We start from the raw sequence: 16943 nt of genomic DNA, 5'->3' as shown, positions 1-16943 counted from the left end.
TCTGTGCTGTAAATTCTGTATATTACCCACATGTACTTAACGTGTAAGACGTGCCTTTGATCTCATTGGAATGAGAGCTCCAGATTCAATAGTCCATCTCTTTCGTACTTCAGCTCCAGACACTTTATATACAAACCTGTACAGCACAGAAGGAGGCCATTCAGCCCATTATGCCCGTGCCGGCTCTTTGAAAGAGCTATCCGATTAATCCCACTCCCTTGCTCCTTCCCCGTAGCCCTTGCAAAATGTATGTCCAATTCCCTTTCGAAAGTTACTATTGAATCTCCACCACCTTTTCAGGCAGTGCGTTTCAGATTATAACAACTCGCTGTGTAAAAAAAATTGTCACCTCGTCTCCCCTTCCCCTGGCTCTTTTTTTTTTGCCAATTATCTTAAATCTGTGTCCTCTGGTTACCGTCCCACCCGCCCGTGGGAACTGTTTCTCCCTATTTAACCCCTCATATACCAGAGAGAAAAAAAATCTCCATTCTGTTTTGCGAGTTGATAAAAGATAGGAGAACTGCACAACTTTAGTTGGTAAAGGAAGGTCAAACTCGGGACTTCAAGACAACAAAGGAACTGTAATGGGCGCTCCTCATGTTTCCAACCACATGGAACAAAGTTGGACAAAGTCCTGGGCCACCCGAAGCACATGTTGATTAGGGGGGAAACGGGGAGGGGTGTCACTGTATTATTTCCTCCTCCTCTCTCGCACGATCCCACCCACAGACCCGAAACACCCTCGTCACCTCGAGAGCGCCCGTCCCCGATTTCTCTGAGGGGACGGCGGTCGGGGGGGGGAGGATGTGCGCGTCAGTTGACGCTGGCTTCGGCTTTGTGGTGAGCCCCGATGAGGTGGGAATTCAGCTGCACCACCACCACCGTCATGTCGTCTCGGTACATGCGGGCCAGCTCCTCGGGGAAGCTCAGCATCTGCGACAGGCGGCCGTGCTCGACGGACCCGAACTCGTTGCTGCCCAGGGCGTGGCGGATCAGGTGGGTGGCGGAGTTCTGGTCTTGGAAGGCGGAGGAAACGCGGGCTTTCCTTTCCAGCAGCAGGCTGTGCATCTGGCCCACCGTCACCTTGTAGCCGGAGGTGGAGATGGGCTGCTGGAAGCGCACCCCGGCCAGGTGCTCCCCCACGATCTGCACCACGTTCTGCCGGTGCATGACCTCCCACAGGCCGTCGGTGGCCAGTACCAGAAACTTGTCCTGGGGTCGCAGCTTGTGGTAAGTGACCTCGGGCTCGGCGGTGAGGTACGGCGGAGTGCGGTAGTTGGCCGGGAAGCTTTTCGAGAATTCGCTCCCCGTCAGCAGTTCCGGCCTGGATTCGAGCACCCGCTTTTGGAGCTCCGCGCTCCACTTGAACTTCACGTCTCCGAACGCCCTGAAGGGCATCAAAAGGCCCAACAGGCGGTCGTGCCTGATTACGGTTTTCTCCTCCGACTTGGGGTGCTCCGACCAAACCCGCGTCACTTCAGCTGGGTTCTGTGCGTTGTGATCAGCGCTCAGTGTCACAGCTGACCAAGTGCCGTCGTGGGCCTGGACGCCAAGCACCGCTCTGCTATCGCCAACGTTTGCGACGTGCAAGTCCGTGCCGTCTATATGTGCAACGCAAGCCGTGGCCCCGGAGAGGGCTACCCGTAGTGCGGTGTAATTGATGAACGGATTCCCGGCGCCAATCTGAGCCTCCAGCGATATGTCACTATCGAGTCGCTTGAAGGCGTATTTAAAGGCCGTGCTGGTGTCCAGCTGCTTGCCATCCCCCAAGTCAATGCGCTCTTGCCAGTAGGTTCTTAAACTGGTGAAGTAGAGCCTTCCAGCCTCCCTGCTAACGTAATCGTTGGGGTGTTTGTGCCATTGCAGAATTGGCAACACCGGCCGCTCATTTTCCACTGCATCTTCTATCTCGATTAACGTTTTGCGGGGCAGCAAGGAGACGGCGATGTAATACAGTAACCTTTCGCTGACCGCCTGAGCGCAGGCACAGCCGGCATGCCCGTCGAATACCCCCATCAGCATCCCTCGGCTCTGCAGGCAGGTGGCCGCGCTACGCCTGTCCTCGATGGGGACGTTGGAAGCTAACTGATTGCTGTCGAAGCCCAGGACCGAGCTGATGTTTTTCCCGTCAAACTCCGGCACTTTGAAGCTGTACTCGTTGGTCTTCAGGATGTTGTTGATCTGCGGGAGCGTGAGCTGGTACGACTGAGGTTTGGCTCGGTAGCTTCTGGCCAACTTGAGCGGGTCTGGCCCGTGTGGGTTGTGTGAACGCGGCAGAGTTTTGACAGGGTTTCCGTTGCGAAGATCCCAGGCTCTACATCGCTGAGCAGATTGGTTGCTCACAGCGTACGGTAAACAGTAGATTCCTCTGCACTTCCGAACGTGATGCATTCGAGCCATCACGTCACGCCCTCTCGACATTTCCTTCAGTGTATTCAACCCTGATCAAGGCTCCATTGGCTTCATGAGCATTGCGGTTGTGATGATTCCTGCATGAAGGAGAATATCAACATTTAGAGCGAGCAGTGCGCTGTGAACATTACCATAGCCGTGGCTCAGTGGGTAGCACTCTCGCCTCTGAGTCAGAAGGTCGTGGGTTCAAGAGACTTGAGTACATAATCCAGGCCGTCACTCCCAGTGCAATACTGAGGGAGTGCTGCACTTATAGATGAGACGTTAAACCGAGGCCCCGTCTGTCCTCTCAGGTGGATGTAAAAGATCCCATGGCACTATTTTGAAGAAGAGCAGGGGGAGTTCTCCCCGGTGTCCTGGCCAATATTTATCCCTCAATCAACATCACTAAAACAGATGATCTGGTCATTTATTTCTTTGCTGTTTGGGGGACCTTGTTGCGTGGAATTTGGCTCGGTGATACCTACATTACAACAGTGACTACACTTCAAAAGTACTTCATTGGGAATTTTTTTTAAAACTTTGACTTAGTAGAAATTAAACTCAAAGCTAATTCCCTGCCATCTTTTTTTGACACCTCAAATTATTGCAGAAGCAATTTCTTGAATTAATTATTTCTCCCCGTTCCCTAGCGTGTAACCTCCTGTATTGTTCCTACTGATAATCAATAAATTAATTAAAAATATATGTAAAACACAGAAACATTTAGAGTAAATCACCTCTAACTGATGCAGGATTTTCTTTCTGTGGGGGCTAGAGAGGGCGTTTTGGACACGAGCTCGGCAACGCCCTCAGGCTGTACCTGGTGCCCAGCGACCGTGTCGCTCGCCCTCCGTGCAATGCCAGATTGAAACACGTCCTATCATTCCCACACTCACCTGACGAAGGAGAAAGCCTCCGAAAGCTTGTGACTTTCAAAACAAAACAGTTGGACTATAACCTGGTGTTGTAAGATTCCTTACATTTATCATTTCAGAGTGACGATATATCTCGGTACCAGCAACAGGGTTAAATAACTGCTGCTCGTCCTGTCTTTCGTTTGACTTAGGGGGGGTGGGGGGGGGGGGGGGGAAAGGGGAGAGGCCATTCAGCCCCTCGAGCCTGTCCCGCCATTCAATTAGATCATGGCTGACCTGTATCTTAACTCCACCTACCCGTCTTAAAACCCTCGCCTAACAAAAAAAAAACCCATCGATCTAAGTTTCTGAAATTTTCAATTGACCCCCCCCCCCAGCCTCAGCATGCTTTTGTTTTTGCAAACAAAGTAAATGATTCCTGTATTTTAAGAGCCATTTAATGCAATCCCTTGCTGCTATCCTGATGGCTGCACTGCAGGGCTTGCAATTTATATCTAACTTACCTTAAAGCAGAATGCACCCACTTTTCTTTTTTGGGGTGGGGGGGGGGTTAACCCCCTTTGCTCAATGAGGATTGCACCCAGTTTAATGAATGAACGCTGCCTGCTTCCTCTCAGTCCCAGGTCCATCCACCAGAGGAGGGGGGGCGGGGCGGGGCGGGGGAGGGGGCGGGGAGACGCCTTTTGTTTGACAGGCGGGACGACCAATCAGAGAAGGGGTAAGGTCGGGGGGGGCGGGGAGACGCCTTTTGTTTGACAGTCGGGACGACCAATCAGAGAAGGCGCAAGGTCGGGAGGGGCGGGGCGGGGCGGGGGCAAACCACGCGCGCGTCGCGACGTCAATCAGCGTGACGCGTCACACCCCCGGCGTCCCCATAGCAACCGGGAGGCTCGACACGTCAAGCGAGTCACCGTGAAATATATTTCCAATTTAATTTCAAAAAACCGCATTCCTCATAAAAACCACTTGGAATCACTTTTAACGAGAATAATTAAATAGGTCGCTAAATTTTAAAAACCGCAGGGTGTTTTATGTAACGACGCCATCGGACTTGCCTCAGTCAGTATGACTTAAATTTATAAATACGTACATTATAATTTATTAAAAGAACAATGTCTGCCTCTGTGAATATTTTAACATTCATTTAAGAGTTTTATTAATTTTTTAAAAATATTTAAGCTTTTTATTACGTTCCCCCCTCCTCACGTGATCGGGGCGCCGTTTCCCCTCCGGTTGGGCTTCGCAGTGACGTTGTTTCCGTTGCTAAGGTGAAAGGTGAGGGCAGGTTTCCGGTGGCTGTGCTGGTCCTGTTTGTGTCGGAGTTTCCCTGGTGCTGATCCTCACCCGCCTGGTCATCGGGGGACCGGCCCGGTTTAAAGGCTCGACTCGAGATGCTTTGCGGAAGTTCCTTCAGAAGTTTTTCTATAGCCGGAGGAATCCTGTGCCGGAGGTTCAGCAAATCAGAGCCCCGCAGGGCTGTGGCTGAGAAAGGTGGGGGGGAAAGGTGAGGGGGATGGAGGGGGTAGGTGAGGGGGAGGGGGTAGGTGAGGGGGAGGGGGTAGGTGAGGGGGATGGGGGATGGGGGGGATAGGTGAGGGGGATGGGGGGGATAGGTGAGGGGGATGGGGGGAAAGGTGAGGGGGTGGGGGTAAGACGAGGGGGATGGGGGTAAGACGAGGGGGATGGGGGAAAGACGAGGGGGAGGGGATGGGGGGTGGGGGGGAAAGGTGAGGGATAGACGAGGGGGATGGGGGGGAGGGGGATGGGGGAAAGACGAGGGGGGGGGAGGGGGATGGGGGAAAGACGAGGGGGAGGGGGGTGGGGGGGGATGGGGGGTGGGGGGGAAAGGTGAGGGATAGACGAGGGGGATGGGGGGGGAGGGGGATGGGGGAAAGACGAGGGGGAGGGGATGGGGGGTGGGGGGGAAAGGTGAGGGATGGACGAGGGGGATGGGGAGGAGGGGAAGAGGGATGGGGAGGAGGGGAAGAGGGATGGGGAGGGGGGGAATGGGGGAGCAATTTAATTGGGGAAACACTTAGGGGGGGGAGAGATAGGGCAGCACTTAATTGGGGAGGGGTGGGGGAAGAGGAGGATGGGGTGCTGAGTCATCTGGTTTTTGGGGTTAACATCCAGTACTTTTTTTAAGCGTTGTCGATACCCCAGTGGCTCTGAAGTAATGTCACTGAGAACTGTACGGACCAGGAAGATCCCAGGTTTATTTTCCAGTCTGTCTAACTTAGCTGATCTCCTATCGGGCAATAGTAGGGCCCCTGGGCTAGTGGGGGAACTGGCTTGAGGCCCGCACTCAATCACTTACAGTGACTCAAGTGTGTGCAAATAGAAGCATGCAAGAGTAGGCCATTCGGCCCTTCGGGCCTGCTCCGCCATTCAAAATTATCATGGCTGATCGTCTAACTCAGTCCCCTGTTCCTACTTTTTCCCCATATCCCTTGATCCCTTTAGCATTAAGAAATATATCTATCTCCTTCTTGAATACATCTAATGACTTGGCCTCCACTGCCTTCTGTGGTAGAGAATTCCACAGGTTCACCACCCTCCGAGTGAAGAAATTTCTCCTCATCTTGGTTCTAAATGGCATACCCCGTATCCTGAGACTGTGACCCCTGGTTCTGGACTCCCCATCCATCGGGAACATCCTCCCTGCATCTAGTCTGTCTAGTCCTGTTAGAATTTTATATGTTTCAATGAGATCACCTGTCATTCTTCTAAACTCCAGTGAATATAGGCCTAGTCGACCCAATCTCTCCTCATACATCAGTCCTGCCATCCCAGAAATCAGTCTGGTAAACCTTCGTTGCACTCCCTCTATGGCAAGGACATCCTTCCTCAGACAAGGAGGCCCTGTACAACTGCAGTAAGACATCCCTGCTCCTATACTCAAATCCTCTTGCAATGAAGGCCAACATACCATTCGCCTTCCTAACTGCTTGCTGGACCTGAATGCTCGCTTTCAGTGACTGGTGTACAAGGACACCCAGGTCTCGTTGCACCTCCCCTTTTCCCAATCTATCACCATTCAGATAATCTGCCTTTCTGTTTTTACAATCAAAGTGGATAACCTCACATTTATCCACGTTATACTGCATCTGCCATGTTCTTGCCCACTCACCCAACTTGTCTAAATCACATTGGAGCCTCTTTGCATCCTCCTCACAGCTCACATTCCACCCCAGCTTTGTGTCATCTGCAAACTTGGAAATGTTACATTTAGTTCCCTCATCCAAATCATTGATATATATTATGAATAGCTGGGGCCCAAGCACTGATCCCTGCGGTGCCCCACTAGTCACTGCCTGCCACCCAGAAAAAGACCCGTTTATTCCTACTCTCTGTTTCCTGTATGTCAACCAATTCTCAATCCATGCCAGTCCCATGTGCTTTAATTTTGCACACTTGTGTGGGACCTTATCAAAAGCCTTCTGAAAATCCAAATACACCACATCCACTGGTTCTCCCCTATCTATTCTACTAGTTACATCCTCAAAAAAAAAACTCCAGTAGATTTGTTGAGCATGATTTCCCTTTCATAAACCCATGCTGACTTTGTCCAATCCCGTTAATGCCCTCCAAGTGTTCTATTATCCCATCTTTTATAATAGACTCGAGCATTTTCCCCACTACTAATGTTAGGCTAACTGGTCTGTAATTCCCTGTTTGTTATGTCCCTCCTTTTTTAAATAGTGGGGTTACATTTGCCACCCTCCAATCTGTAGGAACTGTTCCAGAGTCTATAGAATTTTGGAAGATGATCACCAATGCATCCACTATTTCCAGGGCCACTTCCTTTAGTACTCTGGGATGTAGATTATCAGGCCCTGGGGATTTGTCAACCTTTAGCCCCATTAATTTCCCTAGCACTTTTTTTACTAATACTGGTTTCCTTCAGTTCCTCCCTCTCACTAGACCCTTGGTTCCCTAACATTTCTGGGAGGTTATTTGTGTCCTCCTTTGTGAAGACAGAACCAAAGTATGTTCTGCCATTTCTTTGTTCCCCATTATAATTTCCTCCATTTCTGACTGTAAGGGATCTACATTTTTCTTCACTAATCTTTTTCTCTTGACATATTTATAGAAGCTTTTATAGTCAGTTTTTATGTTCCCTGCTAGTTTACTCTCATGCTCTATTTTTCCCCTCAATCAATCTCTTTGTCCTCCTTTGCTGAATTCTGAACTGCTCCCAATCCTCAGGCTTTCTGCTTTTTCTGGCAATTTCATATGTCTCCTCTTTGGATCTAATACCATCTCTAATTTCTTTTGTAAGCCACGGTTGAGCCACCTTTCCTGTTATTCATTCCTGTCTGGCGCAAAAATATAATTGTTGCAATTCCTGCACGTGTTCTTTAAATATCAGCCATTGCCTATCCACCGTCATCCCTTTTAGTAAAGTTCCCCAATCTATCCTAGCCAACTTGCACCTTGTACTTTCGTAATTTCCTTTATTTAGATTCAGGACCCTTGTTTCAGATTCAACTACTTCACTCTCTATCTTAATGAGGAATTCTATCATGTTATGGTCGCTTTTCCCTAAGGGACCCCGCACAACAAGATTGTTAATTAATCCTTTCTCATTGCACAATGCCCAGTCTAGGATCGCCTGTTCTCTGGTTGGTTCCTCAATGTATTGGTCTAGAAAACCATCATGTACACACTCCAGGAATTCCTCCCCCACAGTATTATTGCTAATTTGGTTTGACCAATCTGTATGTAGATTAAAGTCACCCGTGATTATAGTTGTACAGTTCTTGCATGTGTCTCTAATTTCCTGTTTAATGCCCTCCCTGTCATCTCCACTACTGTTTGGGGGGCCTATATAATGTTGAATGAGAGAAGGCTCTGTCTTGGTGTGATGCCTGCCATCAAAAACCAACTGAGCTTCACTGCTGAGACTATGTCCTGAATCTTGTGTAATTTTCAAAATCGTTTTGTTTTTCCAGATGGCAAGACTTTAGAAAATGAGCTTCGACCCCTGTACTTGGATTTCCAGGCTACCACACCAATGGTACGGACATTTGATGCAAATAAATCCATACAGATGATGACGTCCAAATTAGAGGAACATTTTAATCTGTGAGACAGTGTGGCTGACTAGCCAAGCCCCATGGATATTGAGTATATTATAGAAATTGTGGCAGCTTGAGCATTAAGTGAGAACGGTATTAATTTAAAAAAAAACTGTATGGAATTTAGTAAGAAAGAAATACTTGTATTTATACAGCACCTTTCACATCTTTGGGACCTCCACAAAAGGATTCACAGCTGATGAAGTACTTTTGAAGTGCAGTCGCTTGTTTTGTGGGAAAACATGGCAGCCAATTTGCATGCAGCGAGGTCCCACAAACGGTATTGAAATAAACGACCAGTCAATTTGTTTTGGTGATGTTGGTTGACGGTTGAATGTTGCCCAGGACACCGGGAGAACTCTCCTGCTCTTTGGGGGAAAAAATGCCACAGACCCATTTTACATCTAGCTGAACAAGTAGATGAGTGGTGTCTCAATTTAACCACTCACCCGAAAGGCGGCACCTCAGTATTGCACTGAAGTGTTGGCCTAGATTATGTGCTCAAGTCCCTGGAAGTGGGATATAAGCCCTCAACCTTCTGACTCTCTCTCTCTCTCTCGAGTTCTGCCGCTGAGCCAAGATAGTGCAATGTACACTGGTACATATCACGTCGTGTGTGGCCACCTTGTTTAATATTCTAAATTAACCCCTAGGATCCTAGAGTGTTGGACGCAATGCTCCCTTACCTTGTCAACTCCTTTGGCAATCCTCATTCAAGAACACATGCGTACGGCTGGGAGAGTGAAGCAGCAGTGGAGAAAGCGAGGAAGGTAGGTCTTTATTTTCACAGCTTCAGCCGACTCTATTTAAACAACAGTTGGCTGGCCCAGATCTGTTGCAATCTTAATAAATATTTGTTTGAAAAGTCAAAGTACAATCAGCATTCAGGCTTCGTTTTATGGCAGAAGACCTGCAAGATTCTCCTCCTTTCCATGGGGCAACGAAAGACTTGTTTTATTTCTTATCAAGTTTTCATGTTTCTTGCCAGTCCAGCTGACAGCTATTACCTCTTACCATAGAACCATAGAAAAGATACAGCAGAAGGGGGCCATTCGGCCCATCGTGTCCGCGCCGGCTCGAAGAACAACCAGGTGCCCATTCTAATCCCACCTTCCAGCACCCGGTCTGTAGCCCTGCAGATTACAGCACTTTAGGTGCAGGTCCAGGTGCTTTTAAAAAGAGTTGAGGGTCCCTGCCTCTACCACCAATTTGGGCAGTGAATTCCATACACCCACCGCCCTCTGGGTAAAAAAGTTTTTCCTCATGTCCCCTCTAATCCTTCCGCCAATCAGCTTAAATCTGTCTTAGAGTTCTTGAACTCTCCGCTAGGGGAAACAGGTACTTCCTGTCTACTCTATCTGGGCCCCTCATAATTTTGTACACCTAAATCAAGTCTCCTCTCAGCCTCCTCTGCTCCAAGGAAAACAGCCCCAGCCTATCCAATCTCTCCTCGTAGCTGCAATTTTCAAGCCCTGGCAACATTCTTGTAAATCTTCTCTGCACTCTCTCTCCAGAGCAATTACGTCCTTCCTGTAATGTGGTGACCAGAACTGCGCACAATACTCCGGCTGTGGCCTTACCAGTGTTTTATACAGTTCCATCATTACATCCCTGCTTTTGTATTCTATACCTCGGCTAATAACGGAGAGCATTCCGTATGCCTTCTTCACAACCTTATCTACCTGTACTGCCACCTTCAGGGACCTGTGCACATGCACTCCAAGGTCTCTCACTTCCTCTACCCCTCACAATATATTCCCATTTACTGCGTATTCCCTTTTACTGTTTGCCCTCCCTAAGTGCATTACCTCACACTTCTCTAGGTTGAACTCCATTTGTCACTTTTCCGTCCACTCCACCAACCCATTGATATCTTCTTGGAGTCTACAGCTATCCTCTTCACTATCAACTACACGGCCAATTTTTGTGTCGTCTGCAAATTTGCCAATCATGCCCCCCTACATTCAAGTCCAAATCATTAATATATACCACAAACAGCAAGGGACCCAACACTGAGCCCTGTGGCACACCACTGGAAATGGATTTCCATTCGTAAAGACATCCATCGACTTTTACCCTTTGTTTCCTGTTACTGAGCCAATTTTGGATCCAATTTGCCACATTTCCCTGTATCCCATGGGCTTTTACCTTTCTGACCAGTCTGCCCTTGTCAAATGCCTTACTAAAATCCATGTAGACAACATCAACTGCACTACCCTTATCAATCCTCCTTGTCACTTCCTCAAAGAATTCAATCAGATTTGTAAGGCATGACCTTCCCTGAACAAATCCATGCTGGCTATCCCTGATTGAATCATGCCTTTTCAAGTGACAGTTTATCCTATCTCTCAGTATTGATTCTAATAGTTTGCCCACCACCGAGGTAAGACTGACCAGCCTATAATTGTTTGGCCTTTCCCTTGTACCCTTTTTAAACAATGGTACTACGTTTGCAGTCTTACAGTCCACCGGTACCTCCCCTGTATCTAGTGAGGATTGGAAAATGATCCTCAGCGCATCCGCTATTTCCTCCCTGGCTTCCTTCAATAGCCTTGGAAACAATCCATCCGGCCCTGGTGACTTACCAACTTTCAAGGATTCCAGTCACTCTAATACTTCCTCTCTCGTTATGTTTACCTTATCCAATATTTCACACTTCTCCTCTTTAACTACTATGTCCGCATCATCCCTTTCCTTTGTGAATACGGAGACAAAATATTCATTTAAAACCCTACCCACATCCTCTGCTTCTACACACAAGTTACCCTTATCATCCCTGATAGGTTCCACCTTTTCCTTGGCTATCCTCTTCACTATCAACTACACGGCCAATTTTTGTGCCGTCCTTAATCTTGTTCTTAATGCACTGATAAAACATCTTTGGGTTTTCCTTAATCTTACCAGCTAATATTTTTTCATTCCCTCTTTGCTTTCCTTATTTACTTTTTAAAGTCATCCCTATACTTTCCATACTCCTCTAGGCTTCCTGCAGTATTTAGTTTTCTGTGACAGTCATAAGCTTTCTTTCTTTTTCTGCTGTATTCTTCTAGACAACTAGGGGGCTCTAAATTTGGCAGTGCCACCCTTTTTCTTTGAGGGGACGTGTCTGCATTGTACCTGTAGAATTTCACTTTTTAGTGCCTCCTACTGGCTTGCCACTGATTTCTCCTTACCAACTTACCTTCATCTTAAAACATTCACAGTCCTCCCGACCTCCTTTCATCCACTCCTTTTGCTAAAGCTGCCTCTGAGAAGCACCGCTTCCCTTTTGATGCCAAACTCTTAACTTTCTGGCGAGCTCATCTGTTGTAGATTTGAGTATTCTTTCCATGTTTTGGGGTGTACTTCCAGCGCACCCCTTGCACTCCTGGATGGGATACAGAAAAATGTTGAAGGGAAGTCCTCTCGCTGCCAGCTTCCAACCTGTTTTTCATTTCCCCCTCTTCCTCTTTTTCTATTCTACTGCAGTCAACGCTCTCATGGATTTTCCTGTCTCGTTCCTTCTGAGCTCCAAATGCACCGTCCGATACACATTTCCTCCTCCAAACAAATTAAGACTCAGTTCTCGGTCACACACTCTAACACGTTCATTCCCATACCCTTAAAACTGTGGGGCTCATTACCTCACTCGGCCTTTCCTCCCTCTTAGTAACTTCCGACTTTTAAAGCCCAGTTTAAGCATCGCCTAATCACTTCTTCCTAATTCACCCACTAATCAACTTCAATCTGTTCACCCCTGTCATTATGGGCTTCAGCCCTTCACCTTCATTTCTCAAGTTTAAAAGAGCTGAGATTAATTACAGCACCCCAACTTTGTTTCTCCTCCCTATATCCTGTTGTGATCAGCTAAATTGAGAGCAGGAATCAAATCTGGGACTTTCTGGCCTGCGTGTCTCTGTAGTGGAATTTGACATCACGACCATCTGACTCAGAGGCGAGAGTGCTACCAGTGAGCCAAGGCTGATATATCAAGGCAGCATTTGACCGAGTGTGGCACCAAGGAGCCCTAGTAAAATTGAAGTCAATGGGAATCGGGGGGGAAAATCTCCAGTGGCTGGAGTCATACCTGGCACAAAGGAAGATGGTAGTGGTTGTTGGAGGCCAATCATCTCAGCCCCAGGTCATTGCTACAGGAGTTCCTCAGGGCAGTGTCCTAGGCCCAACTGTCTTCAGCTGCTTCATCAATGACCTTCCCTCCATCATAAGGTCAGAAATGGGGATGTTCGCTGATGATTGCACAATGTTCAGTTCCATTCGCAACCCCTCGAATAATGAAGCAGTCCGAGCCCGCGTGCAGCAAGACCTGGACAACATCCAGGCTTGGGCTGATAAGTGGCAAGTAACATTCGCGCCAGACAAGTGCCAGGCAATGACCATCTCCAACAAGAGAGTCTAACCACCTCCCCTTGACATTCAATGGCATTACCACCGCCGAATCCCCCACCATCAACATCGTGGGGGTCACCATTGACCAGAAACTTAACTGGACCAGCCATATAAATACTGTGGCTACAAGAGCAGGTCAGAGGCTGGGTATTCTATTGACTCACCTCCTGACTCCCCAAAGCCTTTCCACCATCTACAAAACACAAGTCAGGAGTGTGATGGAATACTCTCCACTTGCCTGGATGGTGCAGCTCCAACAACACTCAAGAAGCTCGACACCATCCAGGACAAAGTCGTCCGCTTGATCAACAGCCCATCCACCATTTTACACATCCAGTCCCTCCACACGCTGTACCATGTACTATCCACAGGATGCACTGCAGCAACTCGCCAAGGCTTCTTTGACAGAAACCCGCGACCTCTATCACCTAGAAGGACGAGAGCAGCAGGCACATGGGAACACCACCACCTGCACGTTCCCCTCCAAGTCACACACCATCCCGACTTGGAAATATATCGCCGTTCCTTCATCGTCACTGGGTCAAAATCCTGGGACTCCCTATCTAACAGCACTGTGGGAGAACCTTCACCACACGGACTGCAGCGGTTCAAGAAGGCGGCTCACCACCACCTTCTCAAGGGCAATTAGGGATGGGCAATAAATGCTGGCCTTGCCAACGACGCCCACATCCCATGAAGGAATCTTTTAAAAATACCCAAGCCTCGCGGTGTACAGTTACCCAGTCGGCCAGCTGGGATGCGATGATTTGACTCACCCATGCAATGACTCATCCTGCCATTAGTTAGATGTGTATTTGCATACTGGAAAATTACAGAATGTAACACCACGCTCTTAACTCTTTCTGTTTCTAAAATTTCTGCAGTTTCACCACCACACGAGTTGTGCTTTCACCCTATTTCCTAATTGTGATTGCATGTAAAAAAAAAGACCCATCTTTGAAAACTTTTGAGATTGGAAAAAAAAAACTGAAAATGCACAGAACATCAATCAAGGCCCCCAGAAACTGATGGATCCGCTCTGTAATTTCTAGCGTTTCCTTTCAGTTTTGGATGACCTTTCTATTTTTAGCGATAGATATTTGTCTCTGGGAGGTTGCAGGCAGGAAAGACTGGTTTTCCAAGCTGCCGCTGGTTGCTTCAAACGGAGATGCGCTCCCTGTGTTTTCTGCTTGTTCCCCATGTCTTCCCCCGTTCGTGCACTAACTCCTGCCTGAGGTTGGATGATCTCTTCCAAGGCCCTTGCAATTGTGAACCAGAACTTGGAAAAGTTTGTCACAACAGTTCAGTAATGATTTTTCTCTGACTTTCCCCACCCCCCCGCCATTTTTTTTTTAAACTTGCGAATTCTCGACTGGTTTTTCTCCCCATCTCTTCTGAAGGCTGCTACAAAATGCTGCCGTTAACTGTCCTGTCAAAAGCTCCTGTATTTGGTGAAGTCAGGATGAAATTAAATATATGTCTTACAGGCTGTGCATTTTAAGGATCTTCTCGTTCTTATTATTTTGAGCCAGTTGGCGATAAGTTCAGTTTTTTTGATACAGAAGGTAAACTTAAGTGCGTGTTTTAACCGACATTTATAATTTTTTTTTGTTGCCCAAATCACTTGTTGCTGCAGCAAATAGCTGACCTGATAGGAGCAGACTACAGAGAAATCATCTTCACCAGTGGTGCTACAGAGTCAAACAACATCGCCATCAAGGTCAGTTTTCTGTTCTGTTGTCCGTACATGCATTGGTGCAGTGCACCATCTCCGATCTGTATCTGTGCCTCTGCCTCGATCTTGCCTGTTGACACAGGGTGTGAGCTTGCTTCTGTGTGAAAGCCGACCATTAACATATTGAACTGGTTTAATTGTATTAACATCGCTGGGATGTCTATACTGACCTTTTTGCTTTTGGAAATATATACTTATTTATCTATGTCTATCTGACCTCGGTAGACTTCTGTCTTAGTCCAGTGGGGTCAGATTTGCAGCAATGCATTGTGCATAAAATGTGCTGTAATAGAGAGAGTTACACAAAGGGCTGAGACAGCCTTGAAGCAAATCACTGATTGCACAGTTTTAGTTAAACAGTTAAGAGGTTTGTTGGTGAATGTTGTTACAGCCTGGGGGGGATCCAATTTGCTAGTCATCCTTTTTCACAGAAATACAAATAACAGATCATGGGATAGGACTGGAGAACAAAGGCCTTTCATCCCTGCTGACCCCAATGTCTTCTCATTACATATTTGATGTCAGCCTGAACATGCTGGCACTCAGTTGGGGCTTGCTGCGGTAAGCGATAGGATTCTCAACAATGCAGCGTCTCCTCTGTACTGCTATGCAATGTCAGACAAACGTGTGGGGCTTGAACTCGCAACCTTCTGACCCAATGTTGAGTGCTGCTGAGCTGACACTTGGTGGTAGGAACAGGGGGAGGCCATTCAGCCCCTCAAGGCATTCAATTAGATTCTGGCTGATCTGTATCTTAACTCCATCTACCCACCTTGGTTCCATAACCCTTAATACCCTCGCCTAACAAAAATCTATCAATCTCAGTTTTGAAATTTTCAGTTGACTCTCAGCCTCAACAGCTTTTTGGGGGAGAGAGTTCCAGATTTCCACTCCCCTTTGTGTGAAGAAGTGCTTCCTGACATCACCCCTGAACGGCCTGGCTCTAATTTTAAGGTTATGCCCCCTTGTTCTGAACTCCCCCCACCAGAGGAAATAGTTTCTCTCTATCTACCCTATCGAATCCTTTAATCATCTTAAACACCTCAATTAATCACCCCTTAATCTTCTGCACTCAAGGGCAAACAAACCTAGTCTATGCTACCTGTCCTCACAATTTAACCTTTGTATATTACTTATTGTAAAAATGATGGAAGTGCTTTTTAATACATTTATTTGAGATGCATTAAACTTCCCCACTTGAGTAATGTTGCCATTTTCAGAAGACTACAGTTATGAATACCTCTTTATTTTGGACCTATTTTTGATATGATGTGCTCTAACTCTCCTCCTCTTGTTTCCAGGGTGTTGCAAGGTTTTACAAAGCCAAAAAGAAGCACGTCATCACAACCCAAACAGAACACAAGTGTGTTTTGGATTCATGCCGCGCTCTCGAGACTGAGGGTTTTCAAGTGACCTATTTGCCAGTAAAGAGCAACGGACTAATCGATTTAAAGGCAAGTTTTTAATTTTGCCAGTTTTCCCCACAGATTTTTTTCCCCCCCCTCTTTTCTGAAGGCATTAATTCCTTGTCAGGGTATAGTCCCATGGGTGCCAGTCAGCACCTTATTGCTTGCGCATGTGGTCAAAGACCTGACGGTGAATGTTGGTAATTATCTCAGTCAACCAGGGAGGAGTGGGGGTTCCTGTCATAGCTGAGCCAGACCCTGCCTGTCCACACCTGACCCTCGCGTGCACTTTCAATTGGCAGCAGGGGCCTTAATTGATCTCTTTATTCCCCTCTCCCTAGTTCAGGAGTGTTGAGGCCAATTATAGACTCATGCGAGATCAACTAACTGGGAGTGAGGACCAACCTGACCAGTATGGCTTTGCTCCACATTGGGCAGTGTATATATCAATTGAGAGAAAAACTTTCATCCTATAGCCTCAAATTAGAGTTGAAGCCAAAGAATTAAGAGTGAACTTGCATTTATATAGCGCCTGTCACGACCTACCAAAGTGCTTAACAGCCAATGAAGTACTTCTGAAGTGTAGTCACTGTTACAATGTAGGCATTTGCAACGGGCGATTTGCGCACAGCAAGGTCCCACAAACAGCAATGTGCTAAATGACCCGATAATCTGTGGTGATGGTTGAGGGATAAATATTGGCCAGGACACCGGGGAGAACCCCCCCTGCTCTTCTTCGAAATAGTGCATTGGGATTTTTTACGCCCACCTGAGAGGGCAGACGTTGGTTTAACGTCTCATCCGAAAGACGGCACCTCCGTCAGTGCAGCGCTCCCTCAGTACTGCACTGAAGTCAGCCTAGATTATGTGCTCAAGTCTTTGGAGTGTGGCTTGAATCCACAGCCTTCTAACTCGCTGAGTGCTGCCCGCTGAGAGTGCTGCCCCAATAGTGAAACGACCACGTTTAACTTTTTTTAATGAAAAAAATCTCGTTGATGTGCATCTCCCTTTCAGTTACTACTCTCTTGCACTGTACTGGATGCATAATTGATCCATTCAGACGTCT

General features: G+C 47.5%; 2 protein-coding genes across 2 annotated transcripts in view; one reads left to right on the top strand and one right to left on the bottom strand.

The window, feature by feature from the left end:
- Positions 1-561: 561 nt before the first annotated feature.
- On the bottom strand, positions 562-3886 carry si:ch211-15p9.2 (uncharacterized protein LOC562650 homolog). Its single transcript, XM_068000241.1, has 2 exons — positions 3773-3886; positions 562-2489 (listed from the first exon to the last, which is right to left on the bottom strand). Exon 2 carries the CDS (start codon positions 2419-2421, stop codon positions 814-816), a length of 1608 nt encoding a protein of 535 aa, XP_067856342.1. The 5' UTR covers positions 2422-2489; positions 3773-3886; the 3' UTR covers positions 562-813.
- A 656-nt stretch (positions 3887-4542) lies between these two features.
- The window catches only part of nfs1 (NFS1 cysteine desulfurase), a 31144-nt gene continuing 18743 nt past the window's right edge, over positions 4543-16943 (top strand). The window contains exons 1-5 of the mRNA XM_068000240.1: positions 4543-4760; positions 8225-8289; positions 9004-9120; positions 14373-14456; positions 15773-15925. Coding sequence (XP_067856341.1) covers positions 4661-4760; positions 8225-8289; positions 9004-9120; positions 14373-14456; positions 15773-15925 — 519 coding nt within the window. The 5' untranslated portion in view covers positions 4543-4660. The remainder of the gene's footprint in view (positions 4761-8224; positions 8290-9003; positions 9121-14372; positions 14457-15772; positions 15926-16943) is intronic.

The sequence above is a fragment of the Heptranchias perlo genome, chromosome 19 (assembly GCF_035084215.1).
Source record: "Heptranchias perlo isolate sHepPer1 chromosome 19, sHepPer1.hap1, whole genome shotgun sequence".
NCBI lineage: Eukaryota > Metazoa > Chordata > Chondrichthyes > Hexanchiformes > Hexanchidae > Heptranchias > Heptranchias perlo.
This window is presented reverse-complemented; position numbering and strand designations above follow the sequence as displayed.

Coding starts and splice junctions, on each gene's coding strand:
- si:ch211-15p9.2 (XM_068000241.1), bottom strand. CDS start 2,421: ATGTCGAGAGGGCGTGACGTGATGGCTCGAATGCATCACGTTCGGAAG.